Source organism: Pelophylax lessonae (assembly GCF_965119305.1).
Source record: "Pelophylax lessonae genome assembly, chromosome: 7".
NCBI classification, from domain to species: Eukaryota; Metazoa; Chordata; class Amphibia; order Anura; family Ranidae; genus Pelophylax; species Pelophylax lessonae.
The window spans coordinates 282,109,858-282,136,257 of NC_138774.1; the positions used below are offsets into that span (position 1 = coordinate 282,109,858).

The following is a 26,400-nucleotide window of genomic DNA, read 5'->3' on the forward strand; positions in this document are numbered from 1 at the left end:
ATTTGTAAATCATGGCTATGTTCTCTAGAAATTTATTGTAATGTGTCTCTAGTCTACAACTGTTTCCGGAAGCATGTCCTCGATCTCCAACAAACTCATACAGCATGTCCTTATTCCCCCACAAACTCCCATAACATGTTCTCATTCCTCCACAAACTCCCATAGCATGTTCCCCAATCTAAAAAAAAAACTCCTATAGCATGTCCCCAGTCTCCAACAACTTAAATAGCATGTCCTTATTCTCTATCAACTCCTACAGCTTGTCCACAGTCTCCAGCAACTCTTATAGCAGGTTCCCATTCTTCAACAACTTCTAAAGCATGGTCCCAATCTCCAAGAACTGCTAAAGCATGTCCCCCGTTCTCCAAAAAACCCCTATAGCATAACTCCAATTGCCAACAACTCCCTTAGCATGTCCCAGTCTCCAACAACTTCTATAGCGTGTTCCCATTCTCCAACAATTCCTATAGCGTGTTCCCAGTCTCCAGCAACTCCTATAGCATGACCGTAATCTCCAACAACTCCTATAGCATTACCCCAGCTTCCAACAACTCCTATAGCATTTCCCCAGTCTCTAATAGCTCCTATATAATGTCCCAGTCTCCAGCAACTTCTATAGCATATCCCCAGTCTCCAACAACTCCTATAACATGTCTACAGTCTCCAACAACACTTTTAGCATGTCCCCAGGCTCCAATAGCTCCTATAACATGTCCCCAGTCTCCAATAGCTCCTATAACATGTCTCCAGTCTCCAACAACTCCTATAGCATGTGTCCAGTCTCCAACAACTCCTATAGCCTGACCCCAGATTCCAACAACTCCTATAGCATGTCCCCAGTCTCCAACAACTCCTATAGCATTACCCCAGCTTCCAACAACTCCTATAGCATTTCCCCAGTCTCCAATAGCTCCTATAACATGTCTCTAGTCACCAACAACTCCTATAGCCTGACCCCAGTCTCCAACAGCTCCTATAGCATGTTCCCAGTCTCCAACAACTCCTATAGCATGTCCCCAGTCTCCCAACAACTCCTATAGAATGTCCCAGTCTCCAATAGCTCCTATAACATGTCTCCAGTCTCAAACAACTCCAATAGCATGCCCCAAGTCTCCAACAACTCCTATAGCACGACCCCAGCTTCAAACAACTCCTAAAGCATGTCCCCAGTCTCCAACAACTCCTTTAGCATGTCCCCAGTCTCCAATAGCTTCTATAACATGTCTCTAGTCTACAACAACTCTTATAGCATTTCCCTATTCTCCAACAACTCTTATAGCATGTGCCCATTCTCCAGCAAATTCTATAGCATGTCTCTATTCTCATTCTCCAACAAACTCCCATTGCATGTACACAGTCTCCTGTTGTAGACATCTCCTGTTGCATGTCTGCAGTCTCTGCCAACGTTCTGTAGAAAAACATCCTCTGAATATTACTTGCGACCCTTTAATATCAGGAGCTGCACTTGAGACCCCCATATCAAGTAAGTAGATCACCCTTTCTCTAATAGATATGGGTGACCATGAGACCTCAATGTTACAGTTCGCTGGCCCGAGTGACCAATCTCCAAGTACTAAAACTGTAATATGGGGAGGAGCAGTGACATCAATTACCCTGGTAGTCTTATTGGCTGAGAAGTAGGCATATAACATAGTGCAGTTCCAAGAGAAGAAGCCAGCTCAGGAAACGCTGTTTTAGAGAAAGGAGGCTTGGACAGACTTATCCTTGATAGGCTGCATTAAATATGTCAGGGAAGAGAGGCAATTCTCCAAATATGTGTATTTTATTTCAGCCTATAGGGAAACTTTAAATGTTATGGTTCAAAAGTAGGTTGGGTTTGTTGGCACTCTATTACTTTAGACACAGCTTTTGACACAAAAACCTATGGTCATATATATATATATATATATATATATATATAAACCTAGTAATACCTAGTCACATACCTATACATTGCTGACAAAGCGTCTTAAGTGTTTCTGACAAAGTATGGACACCCTCATCTTCTTGATCATCATGGAAGCTGTCATTATCAGCAGACACATCCATGGCTGACCGAGCATGGTTCACCATCATTTCCAGGGTGTTTCCTTCAGCCTCTTCGAAATCATCAGGATAATCATCAGGCCCTTCATCATCACCAATACCTAAAAATATGAAGTCAATATAACAAAAAAACAAATAAAAAATAAAAAGTATGTCTATTCAAAATGGAGTGGGGAAGGGTAGACCTTTTGTCAAGATATTAACACTGTCTTCATCCCCATTGAGAAGTTTCACCACTCTTTCTGTACTGGTGCTCATTGTCACCAAGAAAGAAAATGAGTAAACACCAGCCAAAAGGTTTTTGAAGTGAAACCCATGCAATAAAATGGCATGGATTGCATTTTACATACAAAATGACACAAAAAATAGTAGAGGTATGGGCAAAATAAAGAATGGCAAGTGGTTCAGGATCTACTATTTTCTTCCCTGTAGATTGGGAGGGTTGGGGTACTTTGGGTGATCATGTCATTGCTTGCATGATATGTATGGGATACACTCAGAATCCAGTGGACTGTAGTGGCATGATCACCCCTAAATCGGACCATCGAGGGACACAGACTAAGATCTTGGTTAAACTAAAGCAAAGAAACATTTTTACCAAAAAGCTAAATGGGTTAGAAGGGCGGGGGGGACTATGGAAGGGAAAGTGGGGAATGTTTGCCAGGAGTGCCATCCTTTTTACAGGGTGCCCTTATTTTCATTTTGTAACAACAGGGTCGTTTTTAATAGATTAAATAGATTACTTAAAACGTTTTTTTTTCCTCTCTAGCTATGAGCCTAGTAGGCCTATACAGTGACCACAGCCCTGTATTAGTCATTATGTACTAAATCCTAGTTGCAATAGTAAACCTGAATAAGTCCTGAAGGCAAATAAAGTCACCTATTAGATTACATTACATGTAAAATAGAAAGCCACATTGGGGGCTTACCAAGTTCCTCTGGAATCTCCTCATTCGGACAAGGTTCGTCATCCAGGTCTTCCTCAACAGAAGCTAAACTGTCTTTGTCAAAGTCCTCAGAGTAGTCAGATCCATCCACAGTACCCGATAGTTCCTCAGAATCCCACAATTCACAAGAACCAACCAACAGTCTGTGAGAGCTCGGCGGAGCAGATTTAGATCGATAGTCTTCTTTGGAAACATCATGATATGCCATGGATGTCTTGCTCCGAATTTCCAATGAACTAACTTCTCCGTTGTCTTTCTTCTCCAAAGTTTGCTTATATAAATAAAATTCATGTTTCTGTATAAATTGTTTTATATGTTCCTGAACAAATGGTAAGCTTAGAATGTAATTTGCACTAGGTCTAGTTTCAGGGCATTTGTCCAGAATGCTTTTAACCAACAGATGTAAATCGGTAGAGTAGCAATCTGCCAGGGGGGCATAATTCTCTCTCACAATTTTAAAAAACAGGCTTAATAAGTTTGTTGCATCAAATGCCGGTTTCAAGGCACACATTTCATAAAGTAAACATCCAAGTGCCCAAATATCTGATTTGGAACTATAAGGCATGTCTTGGCACATCTCTGGACTGAGATAATAGGGCGTTCCCACACACGTGCTTGCCATATCCATAGTGTTAGACATAATCTTGGAGATGCCAAAATCCCCAAGCCGAATCGTGCCCTTCTTGGTAAGGAAGACGTTTGAAGTTTTGATATCTCTGTGAAGAATTTTCAAGGAATGGATATACTGAATGGCCATTGTCAACTGAATAAACCAGTCCATGATGGTGTCTTCTGGGATGTGGACATCTTTCCTTTGCTTGATGTAATCATCTAGCGTCCCTCCATCGCAATAATCTTGAACAATAAAAACGTATTCATCCTCCGGGTCACAGAAGTATTCATGACACACAACAACATTTGGGTGGATAAGTTTGCCCATGATAACTGCTTCACGAAGTATAGACTCTTTCGTTCTGGTACGCTTAGATGCATCTATTTTAATTTTCTTCACAGCATATGTTTTTTTGTTTTCTGTATTTCTCATAAGAAAAACTTCAGCTGTTGCTCCTCTGCCGATTTTTAATATCTTCTCATACTTCTCCATGTTGTGTCATGTATCTATAGCACAAAAATGTGTTATGGTTGACATATTGTAAATACTTAGATAAACTACCCTACATAGCCAAACCTTTGCGTATACCTACCCATCACACCTACTCTTATGGACAAAAGCATGAGGAAACCCCTCCAAATGATTGAGTTCCGGTGTAACCAGTGAAGAACAAGTGAAAAACCAATACTGGTTTTTTATTTCTTTTTGTTGGTTGAACCAGATGGACTTGTGTGTCTTTTTTCAACCTGACTATGTAATTATGTAACTATATATGTAATTCTGCAGCATACAAAGACATTAACCACTTTACCACCGGAGGATTTTGCTGTCTTACGTCCAGGCCACTTTTTGCGATTCGGCACTGTGCGAATTTAACTGACAATTGTGCGGTCTTGCGACGCCGTACCCAAACGAAATTTACGTCCTTTTTTCCCCACAAACAGAGCTTTCTTTTGGTGGTATTTGATCACCTGTGCGATTTTTACATTTTGCGCTATAAACAAAAAAAGAGCGTTTATTTTGAAAAAATAACAATATTTTTAACATTTTTTTATATGAAATTCCCCCCAAAAAATGTAAAAATCAAAATGTTTTTACATTTTTTGCCAATTTGTTTTCTGCTACCTATGTTTGGTAAAAAAAATCACAATAAGCGTATTTTGATTGGTTTGCGCAAAAGTTATTGTGTTTCTAAACTAAGGGAAAGATTTCTGTCATTTTTGGTGTTTTTTTTTTTTAACGAGTAATGGCGGCGATCTGCGATTTTATTTTTTTTTGCGGGACTGCGACATTGCGGCGGACAGATCGGACCCTTGACTGACATTTTTGACACTTTTGGGGGTACCAGTGACATTACTGCAGTAATCAGTGCTATATATCTGCACTGTTACTGTAAAAATGACACTGGCAGGGAAGGGGTTAATTTTATTGGAGAGGGAGGGGTTAATGTATGCCTGGTGCTTACTAACGTGTGTGGGGGGAGGTGACTGAGTGAGTCAGGGACAGATCGCATGTTCAGCTATGCTGAACACTGCAATCTGTCACTCCTTGTCACTTAGGAGATCCGCCCGCTCTGTTTACACAGGCGGGCGGATCTCCAAACTAGATTCCCGGACGATCGGGGAAGAGCAGCGGCGATCGCCGCCGTTCCTCCCCTGGCCCGACTCCCGCTGTGACTGAAAACAGCGGGAGCGCGCCTCCGGCGGTGCGCGTGCACCGCCTACAGGGGGAGGAGTCCAGCGACGTAGTACTACGTCACTGGACGATAACGAACCACTTTGCCGCAGTACGGTCAACGTGACCGGTCGGCAAGTGGTTAAGGAAAATTGTGCGCTTCCAACCTTGTGTTAACAGTTTGGTGAAGGCCCTTTTCTATTCAGCATGACTGTGCCCCTGTGTAAAAGCCAGCTCCAGAAAGACATCATTTTACTGGTTATGTGAACTTGTGTGGTCTACACAGAGCCCTGACCTCAACCCTACTGAACATCTTTGGAATAAATTGGAAAGAATCATGTCTTCTCAACCATCATCTCCATAAAGACATGGGTTGACCAGTTTGGTGTGGAGGAACTCGAGTAGTCTGCACAGAGCCCTGACCTCAACCCTACTGATCACCTCTCAGATAATTTGGAACACCAATTGTGATCCAGGTCTTATTGTCCAACATAATTTCCTGACTTCACAAATGCTCTTTTGACCAAATGGGCACAAATTCCCAAAGCCACATTTTGAAATCTTGTAGAGAGCCTTCTTAGAGAAGCGGAGGCTGTTATAGCTGCATATGAGAGCATCTGGCCCACAATAGGCATCCCAGTTCATGCCAAGGGTGTTCAGTAGAGTTGAGGTCAGGGCTCTGTGCAGGACACTCGAGTTCCTTCACACCAAACTGGTCAAACCATAACTTTATAATCAGGTCAGGTACTGACGTTGATTAGGAAGACCTGGCTTAGTGCTCCAGTTCCTCCCAAAGGTATTCAGTAGGGTTGAGGTCAGACCTCTGTGCAGGCCACTCAATCTCCTCCACACCAAACTCATCAAACCATAGCTTTAAGGAGCTGGCTTTGTACATGGGGGCACAGTCATGCAACAGAAAAAAGCCTTCACCAAGCTCTTGCCACAAGGTTGGATGAGCACAATTGTCTATATTATCCTTCTTCTCAGGTGAAGTCTTACAGTATATGCTACTTTGAATTGCAGATATCCCATCCTCTGGATTTTATCGGTTTCCGAGTGGCTCCTTTTCCTTCACAGGGTTCTATGAAGCCACCCTTCCTGCCTTCCTGGTCAAGAGCTGTGTGCTCCAACACAAATACACATCCCTAAAGCCTAAGGAAGGCAAGCCACTCCCCTGCTCCCGCATCCTTCATCCTCAATGCCAATAGACAGGCAGCTGCTGTCCCTTGTGACTTGGTAACCAATTAGCATTCTCCCCGACAGGAAATCCAGGGAAGCTACGCTTAGTGCCAGTTCACACTAACGCGGCACAACTTCGGGGGCGACCTGTGAAGTCGCGTGCACCTCGACTTCGGCGCGACTTGCACTGACTTCATATAATGAATGTCTATGCAAGTCGCTCCAGGTTGCCCCGAAGTAGTACAGGAACCTTTTTCTAAGTCGGAGCGACATGTGTCGCTCCTATTAGAATGGTTCCTGTAGCACACAATGGACCGCGACGGACCGTGACTTGTCAGGCTGACAAGTCGCCTGACAAGTGGTGGTAGTGTGAATGGACACTTAGGGATCTGGAGCCTTCACCAGTGAAGTTTCCAGCATTGAAGTGATTGGCACATATATGAACCAAATAATGTATTGGGGAATGTTTTCCTGGTAGATGAGAATAATGTTAATTAAAAAAAATAATAATTTAATTACACTTTCATCAGAAAGTATTATTGTAGTGTGATGATCAGATGTCCACCAACTTTTGGTCATAAAGCTGTTACATAGAAACTCTATGGAACCCCATGGAACCTTAAAGTTCCTCTAGAGCGGCCGTCACTAAATGGCGGCCCGCGGTCCATTGGCGGCCCGCACAATGCTTTCACCCGGACCGCGAGGCCGCCTCCTGTATTCATTCAATGGTTTGCCGGGACCGCGGGTGTCCCAGCAACCAGTGACGTACTGTGTGTGCACTGCGGCTCGCGAGTAGGGGCGTGACGTCACGCGCCCTGCCCCCCCCCCCCCCGCTCCTGACTGCGGCTCCCATTCAGCCAGGCAGCGAGTTGGGGCGTGACATTATGTGCGCGCCCCGCCCCCCTGCTCGTGGCTTCTGGCTCGGCTCGGCTCCTGGCTCCAGGTATGTGGAGCACAAGGGGAGAAAGCAATGTGGTCATAGCTGCACTTAAAGCTGATGGGAGTTTTTTAAAGTGTGCAGATTGATGGGCATATTTTGTAGTGCTCATTAGAGTGCCCCATAAAAAAAAAAATGTGCCCATCAGAGTGCCCCCTAACATAAAATGTGCCCATCAGCATGCCCCTTATTTTATGTTAAGGGGCACTCTAATGGGCAGATTTAATGTTAAGGGGCACTCTAATGGGCAGATTTTATGTTAAGGGGCACTCTAATGGGCATATTTTATGTTAAGGGGCACTCTAATGGGCAGATTTAATGTTAAGCGCAACGCTGATTTACACGTTTTGTTTTGCCCATCAGAGTGCCCCCTAACATAAAATGTGCCCTTCAGAGTGCCCCCTAACATAAAATGTGCCCTTCAGAGTGCCCCCTAACATAAAATGTGCCCATCAAAGTGCCCCCTAACATAAAATATGCCCATTAGCGTGCCCCTTATTTTATGTTAAGAGTCACGCTGATGGGCCTATTTTATGCTAAGGGGCACTCGGATGGGCATATTTTATGTTAGGGGGCACTCTGATGGGCACATTTTATGTTAGGGGGCACTCTGATGGGCACATTTTATGTTAGGGGGCACTCTGATGGGCACATTTTATGCTAAGGGGCACGCTGAGGGGCATATTTTATGCTAAGGGGCACGCTGAGGGGCATATTTTATGTTAAGAGCAACGCTGATTTACACGTTTTGTTTTGCCCATCAGAGTGCAACCTAACATAAAATGTGCCCATCAGAGTGCCCCCTAACATAAAATGTGCCCATCAGAGTGCCCCCTAACATAAAATGTGTCCATCTGAGTGCCCCCTAACATAAAATATGCCCATCAGAGTGCCCCCTAACATAAAATGTGCACATCAGAGTGCCCCCTAACATAAAACGTGTACATCTGAGTGCCCCCTAACATAAAATGTGTCCATCTGAGTGCCCCCTAACATAAAATGTGTCCATCAGAGTGCCCCCTAACATAAAATGTGTCCATCTGAGTGCCCCCTAACATAAAATGTGCCCATCAGCGTGTCCCTTATTTTATGTTAAGGGTCACGCTGATGAGCAAATTTTATGCTAAGGGCATATTTTATGTTAAGGGGTACTCTGATGGGCACATTTTATGTTAGGGGGCACTCTGATGGGCATATTTTATGTTAGGGGGCACTCGGATGGGCATATTTTATGTTAAGAGCAACGCAGATGGACACGTTTTGTTTTGCCCATCTTTCTGAGTCATAGCAAAGACTTCAGATTCGGACCTCGGCCCAAAGAAAATTTTAGCAACCGGACCTCCTTGAATTTTAATTCATTACCCCTGCTCTAGAGATTGCTATGGGTTCCTTGAGCTGTGGATGATTGACCTCCAATTTGCCGGTACCGGCATGGTTCCAGGTCTAACTCCACTTGGCAGAGTCATTAGCATGATGCCAATGTTTTTCTGTAAAGGTGGCATTCGGACCAAACCTTTAAAGGGGCACTCTTGCCACTGACTATCAATGTAAAAGGCATTTTGGCTACTGCTCCTGAGGAATTCATTATAGCAGGGGTTCCCAGTGACCTGAAAATTATTTTAAGGGTTTTTCTGCGGTAAAATGGTTGAGAAAAGCTGGTGTAGATGGACCAATGGATATTTTGATATGATAAGGCCAGTATAGCACCTAACAATAAAACACAAATGGGCCCGCCTGCCTAATGCACATTACTTGACTACCCTGTTCTGTAAGAGCCAACTGATGCTGGAAACCTGATGTTCAGGTTCTGGCTCCTGCCCATCCAGTCAAACAGCCTACAGGCTTTAAACCACAACCCTCAGAGTCACATTGTAGCACAAGTGACCTAAAAGTGGCACCTTCAGCAAAAAGATATCACATGCAAGTGTCTGACTGTGACCAAAGTGTTGTGGCTTCCGTTGGGTGTGCAAATTCAAAAATGACACCATCCACTCTAGGGCCAATGTACATACAGCCAGGAAAAAAATCACAAATGGGGTATCCTGGTAATCAGAAGGAATAGCTCTATAAACATTGGTTACTTTCCTTAAAGTGTTACTAAACCCACATCATAAAAAACTCTCAATCAATGGTGTTTTACATGCTGTTCATACTCAGTCACTATGAGATTCCTTTTCTGTATTCTGCAAAAAACCTGGTTGATCCTGCTCTATCTCCCCCTTCTGTCCATGTCCCCGATTCAGCAAGGGATTTTGCAGAGCAGTGTTGGCAGCTCTGCACATGCTCAGTGTTCAGTGAATTTCTATGATGAGCATGTCCTCGCTATCACATCTGAGCAACCCATGTGACTATAGAGTCACACATGTGGGCGTATACACACTGGTAAATGACTGCCCACTTCCTCCCTCCTCCTCCACGCCCACTAACCAGCTAAACACAATGGGGGGGCGGGATATTACATCTTGATTGATGGAGTCTTCAGCTCCCTGTTATTCTAAGACACAGGCTGGAGGGGCCTGTGACTGGCAGAAATCCCATCACACCATGTTATTACCAAAACAATATTAAAGATTTAATTTCAAATACATATTTCTATCAGGGTAGATAAAAATCAATGATTTAAAAAAAAAATTAAAAAAAATGTTTTTTTTTAATTTTTATTTAAATTAGATTTTTTTTAATCAAATTTATTTTACTAAAATACTTTTGGAGCAAAATTGTATCTAAAGATAGTTTTCTATTTAAGATACAATAATCATTTAGTTTATTCAGCTTGAAATGATTTACATATTTTGTAAACTCATTCAACAAATCCAAGCTCTGCAAGCTGAGATAACATGCACAGCATTGATGCATTCACCCAATTTCACAGTAACTACCAGCAAGAATGAGTCCTTACATTTAAAGAGCACCTGTCATTTCAGATCCATCATGGCAGCGCCTGTTAGCGGGCATCCACTCACAGGGCCGGATTAAGAGCATCATGGGCTTGGTGCTGATGATTTTGAAGGGCCTTAAGGGCCGTGCCTTGGCATGCACCCAGAGGAGGAAGGGTGCAGCCATGCATGCCTAATTCAACATGGGATGCTGTCTCTGAAACCCATAAACACATCCATGCATCGGCAACTGTCCCTCCTTGTCCGGCCTTCGTGCTGTGTGGGGAGGTTCTGAGGGAGCTGCCTGGGGAAGCGAGCATAGAAGCCAGACTTCTGTGTTTACAAGTGGCAGAAGAGCGGTGACAGTGAATATGGCCAACCCGGGGCCTATATAAAAGGTAGGGGCCTGGAGCTGCAGCTCCAATAGCCCCTACGTTAATCTGGCCCTGCTGCTGCTGCCACGTCCCTCACCTTGGCTACGTCGTTTCGCGCAGCCGAACCAGCCTGCCGCAGGGAGGGCGGTCGGCAAGTGGTTAAATCAAGCCTTTTTACTAGTGATTTAAATTGTGATATAAACTCGAAATTATATAATGAACTTAAAACAGTTTATTGATATTAATTATTTATTTTTTACTTTGCATTCCAAAGGCTTTTTTTTTTTTTTTTTAATTTTGAACATATGATCAGTGGCAGAGCAATAGAAGCTCCTCCTGCCACTGTTTCCCTGCAGACAGGCTGGGAGAGAGCTGGGTCGTGTGACAGCTGGATATCGATTAGGAAAAGATAATTTGTTATTTTTTTTTGTAAATTAAAATAATTACAGAGCCATCAACTACATACAGGAATAGATGGGACGATGTAAATGAAACAATGTGTGTTTAGTATCACTTTAATTATATTTAAATAAATCACTAGTGCCACGCAATGAAAGTGCTTCCAGTGAAAAAATAAAAAAATGCAAATAAATAAATAAATTTACTTGTGCTAATCTTCAATTAATCATATAAATATATAAAAGTGCTGAATTATCAGGTGTTAAAAAAAATCTGGCAAAATTGTAAACAAAATAGTGAAACATAAATATATAAAGTGCCAAAACTCATATATAATTTCAAATATTTCATAGAATTAGGTAACACTCATAAAAAGTGACAATAGTGCTTTAATGGATCACCTCGTTTTATGAATGTATGTGGTTTACCTAATTATATTAAATATTTGAAATTATTCTAGATTGTAAGCTCTAACGAGCAGGGCCCTCTAGTTCCTCCTGTTTTGAATTGTATTCTAACTGTATTGTCTTCCCTCATATTGTAAAGCGCTGTGCAAACTGTTGGCGCTTTATAAATCCTGTATAATAATAATAATAATAATAATATATGAATTTTGGCACTTTATATATTTATATTTCACTATTTTGGTCACAATTTTGCCAGATTTTTTTTAACACCTGATAATTCAGCACTTTAATATATTTATATGATTAATTAATTGAAGACAATCCAGCACTTTTATATTGTTATATGATTAATTGAAGATTAGCACATGATCAATTATTTATTTATATGCATTTATTTATTTATTTATACACTGGAAGCACTTTAATTGCGCGGCACAAGTGATTTATTTATTTAACCTACACTTATGAGACAGTGCTGTGCTCGCTGCGGTTATAAATAGTGCTTAAACCGGTTTGCTTGCAGGATTATTTATTTCGATTTAATTATAATCTGTTTAAATAACTACCTCTAAATTTTTCTACTTTAGTGAAAAAAAAAATGCAATTTTTTTGTGCCACCTTCTAGTAACAAAATTGTCAAAACTACAGAAATGCTCATTCTACATGGCAAAATTCTCTTTTGGGCTCCTTTTGTTTCTGGGAGTGGTTTTTGGTTCAGAAATAGATGTGTGTTGTAGTAAAGAAGGACAGGAATTCTGATTTATGACCTTTTTTTGGAGACAGCACTCCATTGACAGGGGTATCCCTAGGATACAGATTATTGGAAGAAAAGAAAAAAGAACGCCACAATTGAATGAGTTGAATGCTTTTACCGCCCCCCAGCCCCCAACCCCTATCCCTTTAGCTGCAGAGGCAACAGCCAAGGGGGTACACATGCCACAGCCCGAGGCTTTGTTTTGCGGTAGGAATTATACCCCCCTGTTGTTTTTGGCAGGCACTACTGCAATCCAAACCTGAGCCATTCAAGTGAGAGGGGCTGCAATGCACGCGGTTGCAGTGTGCTGGTGCGGGGTTCAAGGGTTAACCACTTCTGGACCCCTTAATGACCAGGCCATATTTTGCGATTCGGCACTGCGTTATTTTTAACTGACCATTGCGCGGTCGTGCGACGCTGTACCCAAATAAAATTGATATCCTTTTTTTCCCAAAAATAGAGCTTTCTTTTGGCGGTATTTGATCACCTCTGCAATTTTTATTTTTTTCGATATAAACAAAAAAAGAGCGACAATTCTGAAAAAATATATATTTTTCACATTTTGCTATATAACATTCCAAAAAAAAAATTTGTTTTCTGCTACATTTTTTTTGTTGCAATAAGCGTATTTTGATTGGTTTGCGCAAAAGTTATCGCGTCTACTAAATACGGGAAAGATTTATGTCATTTTTTTTTTACTAGTAATGGCGGCAATCTGCGATTTTTTGCGGGACTGCGACATTGCGGAGGACAGATCGGACCCCTAACTGACATTTTTGACACTTTTGGGGGGACCAGTGACATTACTACAGTAATCAGTGCTAAAAATATGCACTGTTACTGTAATAATGACACTGGCAGGGAAGGGTTAACACTGGGTGATCAAGGGGTAAATGTGTACCTAGGAGCGTGTTTCTAACTGTGGGGGGGCGTGGCTTCTGAAATGACCATCGAGACTCCTATATAGAAGGATCAAGGGCACTCTGTAATCATTCCAGGGACAAGAGAGGTCGGCTGTGTTTACAACAGCTGACCGTTCTTCTCTCTCAGTGGGGAATGATCGCGGGTGTCAGGTGGCAATCGGAGCCACGTGCCCCGTGCATCGGAGTCCCTGCTGCCCAGTGGGGGCGGGAGCGTGGCGCCGGCGGCGCACGCTCACCCCCTAGCCTCCTGCACGCGACCGACGTATAGCTACGGCGGTTCACGCAGCAGCAGATAACTGCGGCGGGCGGTCGCAAAGTGATTAAACCTGGTGATGACCTCTTCACTAGCTTTCACAATGCGGATCGCTCTTTAGAGAGCAAAGCTGGCGTGAATGAGCACTAGGTTTTTTTTTTTTTTTTTTTTTTATATAAACCCAATGTAAAAGCAGAGAGCCAACACGTTTCGGAAGCTCACAACTCCCCCTGCATCAGGGCTTGTATGCTGACAATGAATTCAAATTTGTACTGGGCTGTAGAGAGAACAGATATAGTGGCGGTCAAACCAGTACAGATTTAAAGTGGAACTTCACTCTCCCAATCAACGCTGATTATTTGTAATCCTTATGCTGCTAACATTAGTAAATAAATAGGGAAGTTTATCATATTTACATGTTTTAAACTTTGTTTTTTTTTCCCTACTTTTCTCCACTTCTGTTTTCTTGGCTAGGCAAATGATGTCATACATCCCAGGAGTCTTCAAGATTGGAGGAGAGGAGGAGGGTTTTTTTCTCAGCTAAGCATACTCTATTGCATGCATGCTTATGCTAAGGGCAGATGGATTCCAGGAAGTAAATGTTGCATGAATCGTTTGCCCTTACTCAAGATGGCCATCAACAAAATAAAGCATTAAGACGTGGGGGAGTTTTCTTTGAATAATAAAAATTAAATAAATAGTGTTTTTGGTGCTCAGATGCAGTGAAGATCCGCTTTAAGTTCACTGTCAGAGTACAAGCCTTGATGAAGAGGGAATTGTGAACACCCCAAAACGTGTTGGACGCCTACCTTTTACATCTTGTTCAATAAATAAAAAAATTGTTTCAACTGTTGGTGCTTTCATTCTTTCAGTCCTCTGCAGAGCTGTTGTTGGTGGCCACCCAACAAAGAAGTCCTGGAGCCCATGAGATTTAAAATGCAGAGCGATCAAAAGGGAAATCTGAACATCCCGTAATGTGTTGGATGCCTACCTTTTACATAGTGTTCAATAAAAAAAATCCTTACTGGACTGTTTTAACTGTTGGTGCTTTCATTCCTTCAGTCCTTTGCAGAGCTGTTGTTGGTGGCCACCTAACAAAGAAGTCCTGGAGCCCAAGAGATTCATAATGCAGAGCGACCAAGAGGGAATTGTGAAGATCCCGAAACGTGTTGGATGCCTACCTTTTACATCGTGTTCAATAAAAAAAATCCTTACTGGACTGTTTTAACTGTTGGTGCTTTCATTCCTTCAGTCCTTTGCAGAGCTGTTGTTGGTGGCCACCTAACAAAGAAGTCCTAGAGCCCAAGAGATTCATAATGCAGAGCGACCAAGAGGGAATTGTGAAGATCCCGAAACGTGTTGGATGCCTACCTTTTACATAGTGCTCAATAAAAAAACCTTTACTGGACTGTTTTAACTGTTGCTGCTTTCATTCCTTCAGTCCTCTGCAGAGCTGTTGTTGGTGGCCACCTAACAAAGAAGTCCTGGAGCCCAGGAGATTCATAATGGAGAGCGACCAAGAGGGAAATGTGAACATACCGAAACGTGTTGGATGCCTACATTTTACATAGTGCTCAATATAAAAAACCCTTACTGGCCTGTTAACTGTTGGTGCTTTCTTTCCTTCAGTCCTCTGCAAAGCTGTTGTTGGTGGCCACCTAACAAAGAAGTCCTGGAGCCCAGGAGATTCATAATGGAGAGCGACCAAGAGGGAATTGTGAACATCCCGAAACGTGTTGGATGCCTACCTTTTACATAGTGATCAATAAAAAAACAAAAAAACCCTTACTGGACTGTTTAATCATTGATGTTCTTCAGTCCTCTTCAGAGCTGTTGTTGGTGGCCACCCAACAAAGAAGTCCTGGAGCCCAGGAGATTCATAATGGAGAGCGACCAAGAGGGAATAGTGAACACCCCGAAACGTGTTGGGTGCCTACCTTTTACATAGTGTTCAATGAAAAAAACCCTTACTTGACTGTTTTACCTGTTGGTGCTTTCATTCCTTCAGTCCTCTGCAGAGCTGTTGCTCGTGGCCACCTAACAAAGAAGTCCTGGAGCCCCGGAGATTAATAATAGAGAGGGACCAACAATCTCCTTTACCCAAAATTGCTCACCTCGGAGCACTTCCATCAGAACGGTCTTGACTGTATATTGAAGCAGCAGATCAAGGATTCTGTGTCCCCAATCTGTATAAGCTGGAGGTAGGGGAGGCATCAGGGGTCTACTAGATATCAACATAAAGTGTACCTGTCACGGTCTCCATAATGCCACATAAGGAGAAAGCTTGTTGGCCCTTATGTACGGTAATAGTAATTAAATTAAGTAAAATAAATTGCATGAAAAATAATCATAAACAACCAAAACACACATATCTACATCAGAGGCGTAACTAGAACCTTCAGGGCCCTGATGCAAGAAACCATGAAGGGCCCCCCAGACCCCTGGCCGGGGCCTTTACCTTCAAGCCCAGGGCTCTTCCCACTAATCCTGGGGCTCTTTACACTCGTTGCATGGCCTTTTATTACGGTCCCACAGCAGGATTCTTTCACAAGTTCTGCAGTGGGCCCCCTTCCTGCAATCTTGTGGGCCCACTTCCTGCAATCTTGGGGCCTCCCCACAGTGGTGCAATGCCAGGGTCCGGTCCCAAGTGTGACCTTTGCGATCCTGGAAGTTCACCCACTGGTTTGCTACCGGGCCCCCTGGAGCATGGGGCCCGGTAGCGATTGCAACCCCTGTAGTTACGCCCCTGATCTACATTATACACAGAAAACCAGTTCGGAGGCAAAGACGTACTTAAATGCTTATTGAGGAACACATTTCAGGTGTCCCCTCACAGGCCTTTTTTTTAGGTATAACTCTTAATTTTGAGTGTCCTTTTTTTCTGCTTTGAAAGTTCAGGCAATATATACAGTATCTCACAAAAGTGAGTACACCCCTCACATTTTTGTAAATATTTTATTCTATCTTTTCATGTGACAACACTGAAGAAATGACACTTTGCTACAATGTAAAGTAGTGAGTGTACAGCTTGTATAAGGCCCCGTTCACACTGGGGCGATCCGACTTCCAGGGGCGACCTCCGAGGTCGCGGTGCTATGACGGTCGCTCCGGGTCGCCCCAAAGAAGCTCCGGACCCTTTTTCTAAGTCGGAGCGACTTGTGTCGCTCCTATTAGAACGGGTCCGCAGCTTCCCTATGGAAGGCGACCTACGGCGACCTGTGAGGCGACCAGGTCGCCTCACAGGTCGCCCCAGTGTGAACGGGGACTAACAGTGTAAATTTGCTGTCCCCTCAAAATAACTCAACACACAGCTATTGGTGTCTAAACCGCTGGCAACAAAAGTGAGTACACCCCTAAGTGACAATGTCCAAATTTGGCCCAAAGTGTCAATATTTTGTGTGGCCACCATTATTTTCCAGCACTGCCTTAACCCTCTTGGCCATAGAGTTCACCAGAACTTTACAGGTTGCCCCTGGAGTCCTCTTACACTCCTCCATGATGACATCACAGAGCTGGTGGATGTTAGAGACCTTGCGCTCCTCCACCTTCCATTTGAAGATGCCCCACAGATGTTCAATAGGGTTTAGGTCTGGAGACATGCTTGGTCAGTCCATCACCTTTACCCTCAGCTTCTTTAGCAAGGCAGTGGTTGTCTTGGAGATGTGTTTGGGGCAGTTATCATGTTGGAATACTGCCCTGGCGTCCAGTCTCTGAAGGGAGGGGATCATGCTCTGCTTCAGTATGTCACAGTACATGTTGGCATTCATGGTTCCCTCAATGATCTGTAGCTCCCCAGTGTCGGCAGCACTTATGCAGCCCCAGACCATGACACTCCCACCACCATGACTGACTGTAGGTAAGACACACTTGTCTTTGTACTCCTCACCTGGTTGCCCCCACACACGCTTGACACCATCAGAACCAAATAAGTTTATCTTGGTCTCATCAGACCACAGGTCATGTTTCCAGTAATCCATGTCCTTAGTCTGCTTGTCTTCAGCAAACTGTTTGCGGGCTTTCTTGTACATCATCTTTAGAAGAGACTTCCTTCTGGGATGACAGTCATGCAGACCAATTTGATGCAGTGTACGGTGTATGGTCTGAGCACTGACAGGCTGACCCCCCCCCCCCAACCCCCACCCCTTCCACCTCTGCAGCAATGCTGGCAGCACTCATACGTCTATTTCCCAAAGACAACCTCTGGAAATTACGCTGAGCACGGCACTCAACTTCTTTAGTCGACCATGGCGAGGCCTGTTCTGAGTGGAATCTGTCCTGTTAAACTGCTGTATGGTCTTGGCCACAGTGCTGCAGCTCAGTTTCAGGGTCTTGGCAATCTTATAGCCTAGGCCATCTTTATGTAGAGCAACAATAATTTATTTCAGATCCTCAGAGAGTTCTTTGCCATGAGGTGCCATGTTGAACTTCCTGTGACCAGTATGAGAGAGTGAGAGCGATAACACCAAATTTAACACACCTGCTCCCTATTCACACCTGAGACCTTGTAACACTAACGAGTCACATGACACCAGGGAGGGAAAATGGCTAATTGGGCCCAATTTGGACATTGTCACTTAGGGGTGTACTCACTTTTGTTGCCAGCAGTTTAGACATTAATAGCTGTGTGTTGAGTTATTTTGAGGGGACAGCAAATTGACACTGTTATACAAGCTGTACACTCACTACTTTACATTGTAGCAAAGTGTCATTTCTTTAGTGTTGTCACATGAAAAGATAGAATAAAATATTTACAAAGATGTGAGGGGTGTACTCACTTTTGTGAAATACTGTATATATATATTCCTTTTATAGGGTGACGACGCTGTGTCCCTCTCATGCAGGTTATTGATGGAGACTATAAGTGGTCATTTCCACACACATTGCCCAAGCATGGTCTCTTGTTGTTACCATCAGGAAACCCGCAATGAAAAATGCCATGCCGTTATCGCTGGAGTGTATGCACAAAAGAGCGATTTTGGCATTTTTTTTCAGTCTCCGAAGTGGAAAATCACCGGCGTCGCCCAAGGTTTATTGTTCAATAAACCAAGAGACACTGATGACAATTTGGTCCGTTCTCCAAGGTTTCGCTTACCCCTGGACATGAAGGGGTTAAGCCTTGTATAGACCCAGGAGGGAGGTTAGACCTGCGTCATATAGAATAATAGGTGTCCCCAAGGATGGTGTAGGATTATTAGGAATGTTATGTCAGAAGCTCCCACCTCCTTGCATTCACAGCCAGAAGTTAGAAGAACCAACCACTGAGCTTTTGCAGGAGGAACGTACATTAACCACTTCTGGACCAGGAAGGATTTACTCCCCTTAACCACTTTACCACCGGAGGATTTTGCTGTCTTACGTCCAGGCCACTTTTTGCGATTCGGCGCTGTGCGAATTTAACTGACAATTGCGCGGACGTGCGACGCCGTACCCAAACGAAATTTACGTCCTTTTTTCCCCACAAACAGAGCTTTCTTTTGGTGGTATTTGATCGCCTGTGCGATTTTTACTTTTTGCGCTTTAAACAAAAAAAGAGCGTTTATTTTGAAAAAATAACAATATTTTGTAACATTTTTTTTTATGAAATTCCCCCCAAAAAAATGTAAAAATCTAATTTTTTTTACATTTTTGGCCAATTTTGTTTTCTGCTACCTATGTTTGGTAAAAAAAATCACAATAAGCGTATTTTGATTGGTTTGCGCTAAAGTTATTGCGTCTACTAACTAGAGGAAAGATTTAGGTAATTTTTATTGTTTTTTTTTTTTTTTTACTAGTAATGGCGGCGATCTGAGATTTTTAGCGGGACTGCGACATTGCGGCGGACAGATCGGACCCCTGACTGACATTTTTGACACTTTTGGGGGAGACCAGGGACATTACTACAGTAATCAGTGCTAAAAATATGCACTGTCACTGTAATGACGACACTAGCAGGGAAGGGGTTAACATTGTGGGTAATCAAGGGGTTAAATGTATGCCTAGGTGGTGCTTTCTAACTATGAGGGGGATGGGCTTGTGGAATCAACACAGAGACCTGTGTTCCTAAATAGGAGGATCACAGGCTGATTCCTGAGAGAACAACTTTACTTTACAACATCAGACTGTCATTCTCTCTCCACGTGGAGTGATTGAGGGTGCCCGGCGGCAATCGCGGCCGCTGGCCCCGTGAGTCCGCTAGGGGAGTGATTATAACTGTGGGGGGGCGTGGCTTGTGAAATGATCACAGAGACCTGTAATCCTATGTAGAAGGATCACAGGGGCTCTATGATCATTCCAGGGAGAACGTTTGCAACAGCTGACCGTTCTTCTCTCTCAGCGGGAAGCGATCGCGGGTGTCAGGCGGCAATCGGAGCCGCCGCCCCCGTGCGTCGGAGTCCCCACTGCCGAGTGGGGGCGGGAGCGCGCTCGCCCCCAAGTTGCAGGCACGTGACCGATGTCCAGGTGTTCAGGTGAACCTAATCATCCACTTTGCAAGCAGTCATAGCACAGAGTGCTGCTGCGCCCTTAAGCCTCGTACACACGCGTCGAAAATCGGCCAGGAATTTTCGGCCAACGTCCGATCGGCCGATTTTCGGCTTGTTAGTATGATGCTTCCGACAACCGACTCCGACTTTTCTGCCGAAAAAAATCTGGTGTGCAGACTATAAAATTTTTGTTGGCCGTCAACATAACGGACGATTTTCGTGCAGTCGGTACAGATTTCGACAGGGAAAAATCTTATGAGCAAGTCTGGGCATGCTCAGAGAAGAGAAAACACAAAGAAAGCAAACCAACACATGACATCACTTCTGAAGTAGAATTTTGTTGGGCGAGAAAATTTGTGTACAGTCTAGGCACATTCCAACCAACAAAACACAACTCTGGACAAAAGTCGGACGATCGGTCGGCCGATAATCATTGCGTGTGTACGAGGCCTTAAGCCGATTGTTGGCCGACCGATCGGCCGACTTTTGTCCAGTGTTGTTGTATTGGTTGAAATGTGCTCTAGACTGCACACAAATTTTTTCGGCCAACAACAACCAACTTCAGAAGTGATGTCATGTTCTGGTTTACTTTCCGTGTGTTTTTTCTTCTCTGAGCATGCCCAGTCTTAATCATCTGATTTTTGTCTGCCGAAAATCTGTACTGACTGACGGAACAATCGGCCGTTCTGGTGACGGACAGCAAAAATTTTATAGCATGCACACCAGATTTTGTTCTGCTGAAAAGTTGCAGTCGGTTGTCGGAAGCATCATGCTAACAAGCCGACAATCGGCCGATCGGACGTTGGCCAAAAATTCACAGCCAACAATCGTTGCGTGTGTACGAGGCTTTAGGCTCCTTTCACACAGTAAAACCGTCAAACTGACTCCACTTTTCTCAGCGGGGGATCGATCCGCCGATCCCCCGCTGAGCAGGAGAATGACAGCTGTTCTCCGCACTGTGTGCGGAGACACAGCTGTCACAGCCCCATACATCTCTATGGGGGAATCGGATGGGAACGGACCGTCGGTCCGTTCTCATCCGATCTGATCCGCTGGACGGATGGAAAATAGGGTTTCCATCCCTCCAGATTTGACGGATCAGATTGGGTGTCAGCGGACATGTCTCCGCTGACATTCGATGCCCCATAGAGATGCATGGGGGGACCGTTCAGATTCGCCTGTCCGTTTTTTTGGCGGATCTGAACGGTCCCCCCATGCATCTCTATGGGGCATCGGATGTCAGCGGAGACATGTCTGCTGACACCCAATCCGCCTGTGTGAAAGGGGCCTTAGGCACCTGCCAGTGTACCAGTCAATGGCTGTCGCCTCTGGACACAGCAGCACTCTGCATGCAAATATGGCCAATAGCTGTGCAGCAGAACCACCTTACCTGAACAACGCGAGCTTCATCCAGGGCTGGTCAGAGTCCCTAATTACAAATGATTACATAAGAGGCTCTGACTGGCCCTGGATGCAGCTTGAAGTTCCTACGGTTCTGCCCGCAGCGAATTGTCCAGTTCACGTGTGACCATAGCTAGCTGCGTCCAGAGGCGCCGGCCATTTTACAAATCCATGGCCGGCACAGCCACTGCCGCATTTGAGCGGTTTCATACAGTTAAAAAATCTGACGGGCCCTGGGGCAGCTTGCATCCAGGGACATCGGTTCTACCCGCAGCTAATTTACAAGTGACCACAGCGCAGAGTTTTGCTGCGTCCACAGGCGACAGTCATTGTACAAATCAATGGCCGGCAAAGCCACTGTTTATGAGTTGCCCCTCATCTGAACAGTTACATACAATTAGAGACTCTGACTAGCCCTGCTGCAGCTTGTATCCAGGGACAGTGGTTCTACCCGCAGCTAATTGTCCAGTTCACATGTGACTAAAGTGCAGAGTGCTGCTACGTCCAGAGACGCCAGCCATTGTACAAATAAATAGCCGGCACGTCCACTGTTTATGGGCTCATCTGAGCAGTTACATACAATTAGGGACTCTGACTAGCCCTGGGGCAGCTTGCATCCAGGGACAGTGGTTCTACCTGCAGCAAATTGCCCAGTTTACAAGTGACTATAGCGCAGAGTGCGATCAGAGGAGCCGACATTGTACAAATCAATGGCCAGCATTTGTGCAGTTATTTACAATTAAGAAATATGACGGGCCCAGGGGCAGCTTGCATCCAGGGATGTCGGTTCTACCCGCAGCTAATTCACATGTGATCATAGCGCAGAGTGCTGCTGCGTCCACAGACCCCAGCTGTTGTGCAAATCAATAGCTGGCACAGCCACTGTTTATGGGTTGCTCCTTATCTGAGCAGTTACATACAATTAGGGACTCTGACTAGCACTGATGCAGCTTGCATCCAGGGACAGTGGTTCTACCCGCAGCTAATTGTCCAGTCCACATGTGACTATAGCACAAAGTGCTGCTGCGTTTAGAGGAGCAGCCGTTGTACAAATCAATGGCCCAGATGGCCACTGTTTATGGGTTGCCCCTCATCTGGGCAGTTACATACAATTAGGGACTCTGACTATCCCTGGTGCAGCTTGCATCCAGAGGATGTCGGTTCTACTCGCAGCTAACTGTCCAGTTCACATGTGACTATAGCATTCAGAGGAGCAGCCATTGTACAAATCAATGGCTGGCACAGCCACTGTTTATGGGTTGCCCCTCATCTGGGCAGTTACATACAATTAGGGACTCTGACTAGCCCTGGTGCAGCTTGCATCCAGGGATGTCGGTTTTACCCGCAGCTAACTGTCCAGTTCACATGTGACTATAGCATTCAGAGGAGCAGCCATTGTACAAATCAATGGCTGGCACAGCCACTGTTTATGGGTTGCCCCTCATCTGGGCAGTTACATACAATTAGGGACTCTGACTAGCCCTGGTGCAGCTTGCACCCAGGGATGTCGGTTCTACCCGCAGCTAACTGTCCAGTTCACATGTGACTATAGCATTCAGAGGAGCAGCCATTGTACAAATCAATGGCTGGCACAGCCACTGTTTATGGGTTGCCCCTCATCTGGGCAGTTACATACAATTAGGGACTCTGACTAGCCCTGGTGCAGCTTGCATCCAGGGATGTCGGTTTTACCCGCAGCTAACTGTCCAGTTCACATGTGACTATAGCATTCAGAGGAGCAGCCATTGTACAAATCAATGGCTGGCACAGCCACTGTTTATGGGTTGCCCCTCATCTGGGCAGTTACATACAATTAGGGACTCTGACTAGCCCTGGTGCAGCTTGCACCCAGGGATGTCGGTTCTACCCGCAGCTAACTGTCCAGTTCACATGTGACTATAGCATTCAGAGGAGCAGCCATTGTACAAATCAATGGCTGGCACAGCCACTGTTTATGGGTTGCCCCTCATCTGGGCAGTTACATACAATTAGGGACTCTGACTAGCCCTGGTGCAGCTTGCATCCAGGGATGTCGGTTTTACCCACAGCTAACTGTCCAGTTCACATGTGACTATAGCATTCAGAGGAGCAGCCATTGTACAAATCAATGGCTGGCACAGCCACTGTTTATGGGTTGCCCCTCATCTGGGCAGTTACATACAATTAGGGACTCTGACTAGCCCTGGTGCAGCTTGCATCCAGGGATGTCGGTTCTACTCGCAGCTAACTGTCCAGTTCACATGTGACTATAGCATTCAGAGGAGCAGCCATTGTACAAATCAATGGCTGGCACAGCCACTGTTTATGGGTTGCCCCTCATCTGGGCAGTTACATACAATTAGGGACTCTGCCTATCCCTGGTGCAGCTTGCACCCAGGGATGTCGGTTCTACCCGCAGCTAACTGTCCAGTTCACATGTGACTATAGCATTCAGAGGAGCAGCCATTGTACAAATCAATGGCTGGCACAGCCACTGTTTATGGGTTGCCCCTCATCTGGGCAGTTACATACAATTAGGGACTCTGACTAGCCCTGGTGCAGCTTGCATCCAGGGATGTCGGTTCTACTCGCAGCTAACTGTCCAGTTCACATGTGACTATAGCATTCAGAGGAGCAGCCATTGTACAAATCAATGGCTGGCACAGCCACTGTTTATGGGTTGCCCCTCATCTGGGCAGTTACATACAATTAGGGACTCTGCCTATCCCTGGTGCAGCTTGCACCCAGGGATATCGGTTTTACCCACAGCTAACTGTCCAGTTCACATGTGACTATAGCATTCAGAGGAGCAGCCATTGTACAAATCAATGGCTGGCACAGCCACTGTTTATGGGTTGCCCCTCATCTGGGCAGTTACATACAATTAGGGACTCTGACTAGCCCTGGTGCAGCTTGCATCCAGGGATGTCGGTTCTACTCGCAGCTAACTGTCCAGTTCACATGTGACTATAGCATTCAGAGGAGCAGCCATTGTACAAATCAATGGCTGGCACAGCCACTGTTTATGGGTTGCCCCTCATCTGGGCAGTTACATACAATTAGGGACTCTGCCTATCCCTGGTGCAGCTTGCACCCAGGGATGTCGGTTCTACCCGCAGCTAACTGTCCAGTTCACATGTGACTATAGCATTCAGAGGAGCAGCCATTGTACAAATCAATGGCTGGCACAGCCACTGTTTATGGGTTGCCCCTCATCTGGGCAGTTACATACAATTAGGGACTCTGACTAGCCCTGGTGCAGCTTGCATCCAGGGATGTCGGTTTTACCCGCAGCTTACTGTCCAGTTCACATACAAAGTGCTGCTGCGTTCAGAGGAGCAGCCATAGTACCAATCCATGGGCGGTACAGCCGCTGTTTGTATGCAACACAGTTACATGCGATTTTAAACTGTCCTGGATGCAGCTTTGCAGTTGTGGCCGCATACAAACTAGTCACAGCTATGCATCCAGTTTGCATGCGTCCTTCAAAAGTACGTAAAAAACGTATTTTCGCTTGCACGTGATTGGATGATGGACGTCCGCACAGCTTCACCTCATTCACTAAACTCGGGGGGAAATTCCCTTGCAAAGTGCGACTTCCCTTGCTAGTGAACAGCCTATTTGGCCCTCTGATTCCTCCTGTATTGAATTGTACTGTAACTGTATTGTCTTCCCCCACATTGTAAAGCGATGCGCAAACTGTTGGCACTATACAAATCCTGTATAATAATAATAATTTGCCTTTAATAATTCCCCCCCCCCCCTATGTCTATGGAGCCTTGGAGCTATAAAAAAAACAGAGGCAGAGCATGCAGGCCTACGCCACCCCACACTACCCTCCACCAGACCCGGGGTACCTGCAGCAGCCGCCCGCCCGTCCGTCCTCATCCGTCTCCCCTCTACGCACAGGAACCCCGGCCGATGGGATGCCGGGAGCTGATCCCGGGTCACCTTACTCCGGCTGTTGTTGGCCTCCGGGCTGTTTTCCGTCTCCCTGGAAACGGCTAGACTGACAGCAAGATCAGAGAACGCCCCGCCCACTCCACGGAAAGCCTCGTGCAGCTTCTCAACACTGAATAGACTCCATTCACAAAGTTAGCACTCCAGGATAGACTAAAGCTGGATACACACTATACAACTTTCTTTAAATTTACCAAAACCATATAATATGAGGTCACACCTAAACACTTTCAATTTGTATGCAATCAGGCAGGTCCTTGTACTACATAGTTGAAGGTAAATCTAAAGGAAATCAGCCTTAGGCTCGGTTCACACCTATGCCCATTAGATTGTAAGCTCTTCTGAGCAGGGCCCTCTTAATCCTCTTGTATTGTATATGTACTGTCTCCCTCTAATATTGTAAAGCGATGCGTAAACTGCTGCTGCTATAGAAATCCTTAACCACTTAAGCCCCGGAAGATTTTACCCCCATTCCGACCAGGGGGTATTTTGCATTTCGGCACTGCGTGACTTTAACGGACAATTGCGCGGTCGTGCGACGCTGTACCTAAACTAATTTGGCGTCCTTTTTTTCCCACAAACAGAGCTTTCTTTTGGTGGTATTTGATCACCTGTGCGATTTTTTGATCACGCGCTATAAACAAAAAAATAGCGTAAATTTTGCAAAAATAACAATATTTTTCACATTTTTTTATATGAAATTCCCCCCAAAAAAATGTAAAAATCAAAACTTTTTAACATTTTCGGCCAATTTGTTTTATGCTACCTATGTTTGGTAAAAAAAATCGCAAAAAGCGTATTTTAATTGGTTTGCGCAAAAGTTATTGCGTTTACTAACAAAGGGAAAGATTTTTGTCATTTTTGTTGTTTTTTTTTTTAACGCGTAATGGCGGCGATCTGCGATTTTTTTGCGGTACTGCGACATTGCGGTGGACAGATCGGACCCTTGACTGACATTTTTGACACTTTTGGGGTTACCAGTGACATTACTACAGTAATCAGTGCTATACATATGCACTGTTACTGTAAAAATACACTGGTAGTGAAGGGGTTAACTTTATTTGGGAGGGAGGGGCTGTGTGTGTCCCTAGGGGCGTGCTTTCTACTGTGATTGGCTGTGGCTTCAGCTGTAAGGACACTGATCAACGGATCTACATAGTAGATCCATGTGATCAGTGTCTTTGCAGCGAGGAGAATGACAGGTGGCTTGTTTACAC

General features: G+C 44.8%; 1 protein-coding gene across 2 annotated transcripts in view; it reads right to left on the bottom strand.

Moving 5' to 3' along the window:
- LOC309559681 (uncharacterized protein) overlaps positions 1-26,400 on the bottom strand; it is a 174,625-nt gene that overhangs the window by 1,408 nt on the left and 146,817 nt on the right. Inside the window, exons 1-3 of one of the 2 annotated variants that reach the window (XM_082263078.1) lie at positions 25,081-25,107; positions 2,976-4,112; positions 1,947-2,147 (exon numbers count right to left, since the gene is read on the bottom strand). In XM_082263078.1, the coding sequence (XP_082119204.1) occupies positions 1,947-2,147; positions 2,976-4,098 (1,324 nt within the window). In that variant the 5' untranslated portion in view covers positions 4,099-4,112; positions 25,081-25,107. Of the gene's footprint in view, positions 1-1,946; positions 2,148-2,975; positions 4,113-25,080; positions 25,108-26,400 lie in introns of those variants that run through there. The other variant, XM_082263079.1, reaches the window with a different exon arrangement.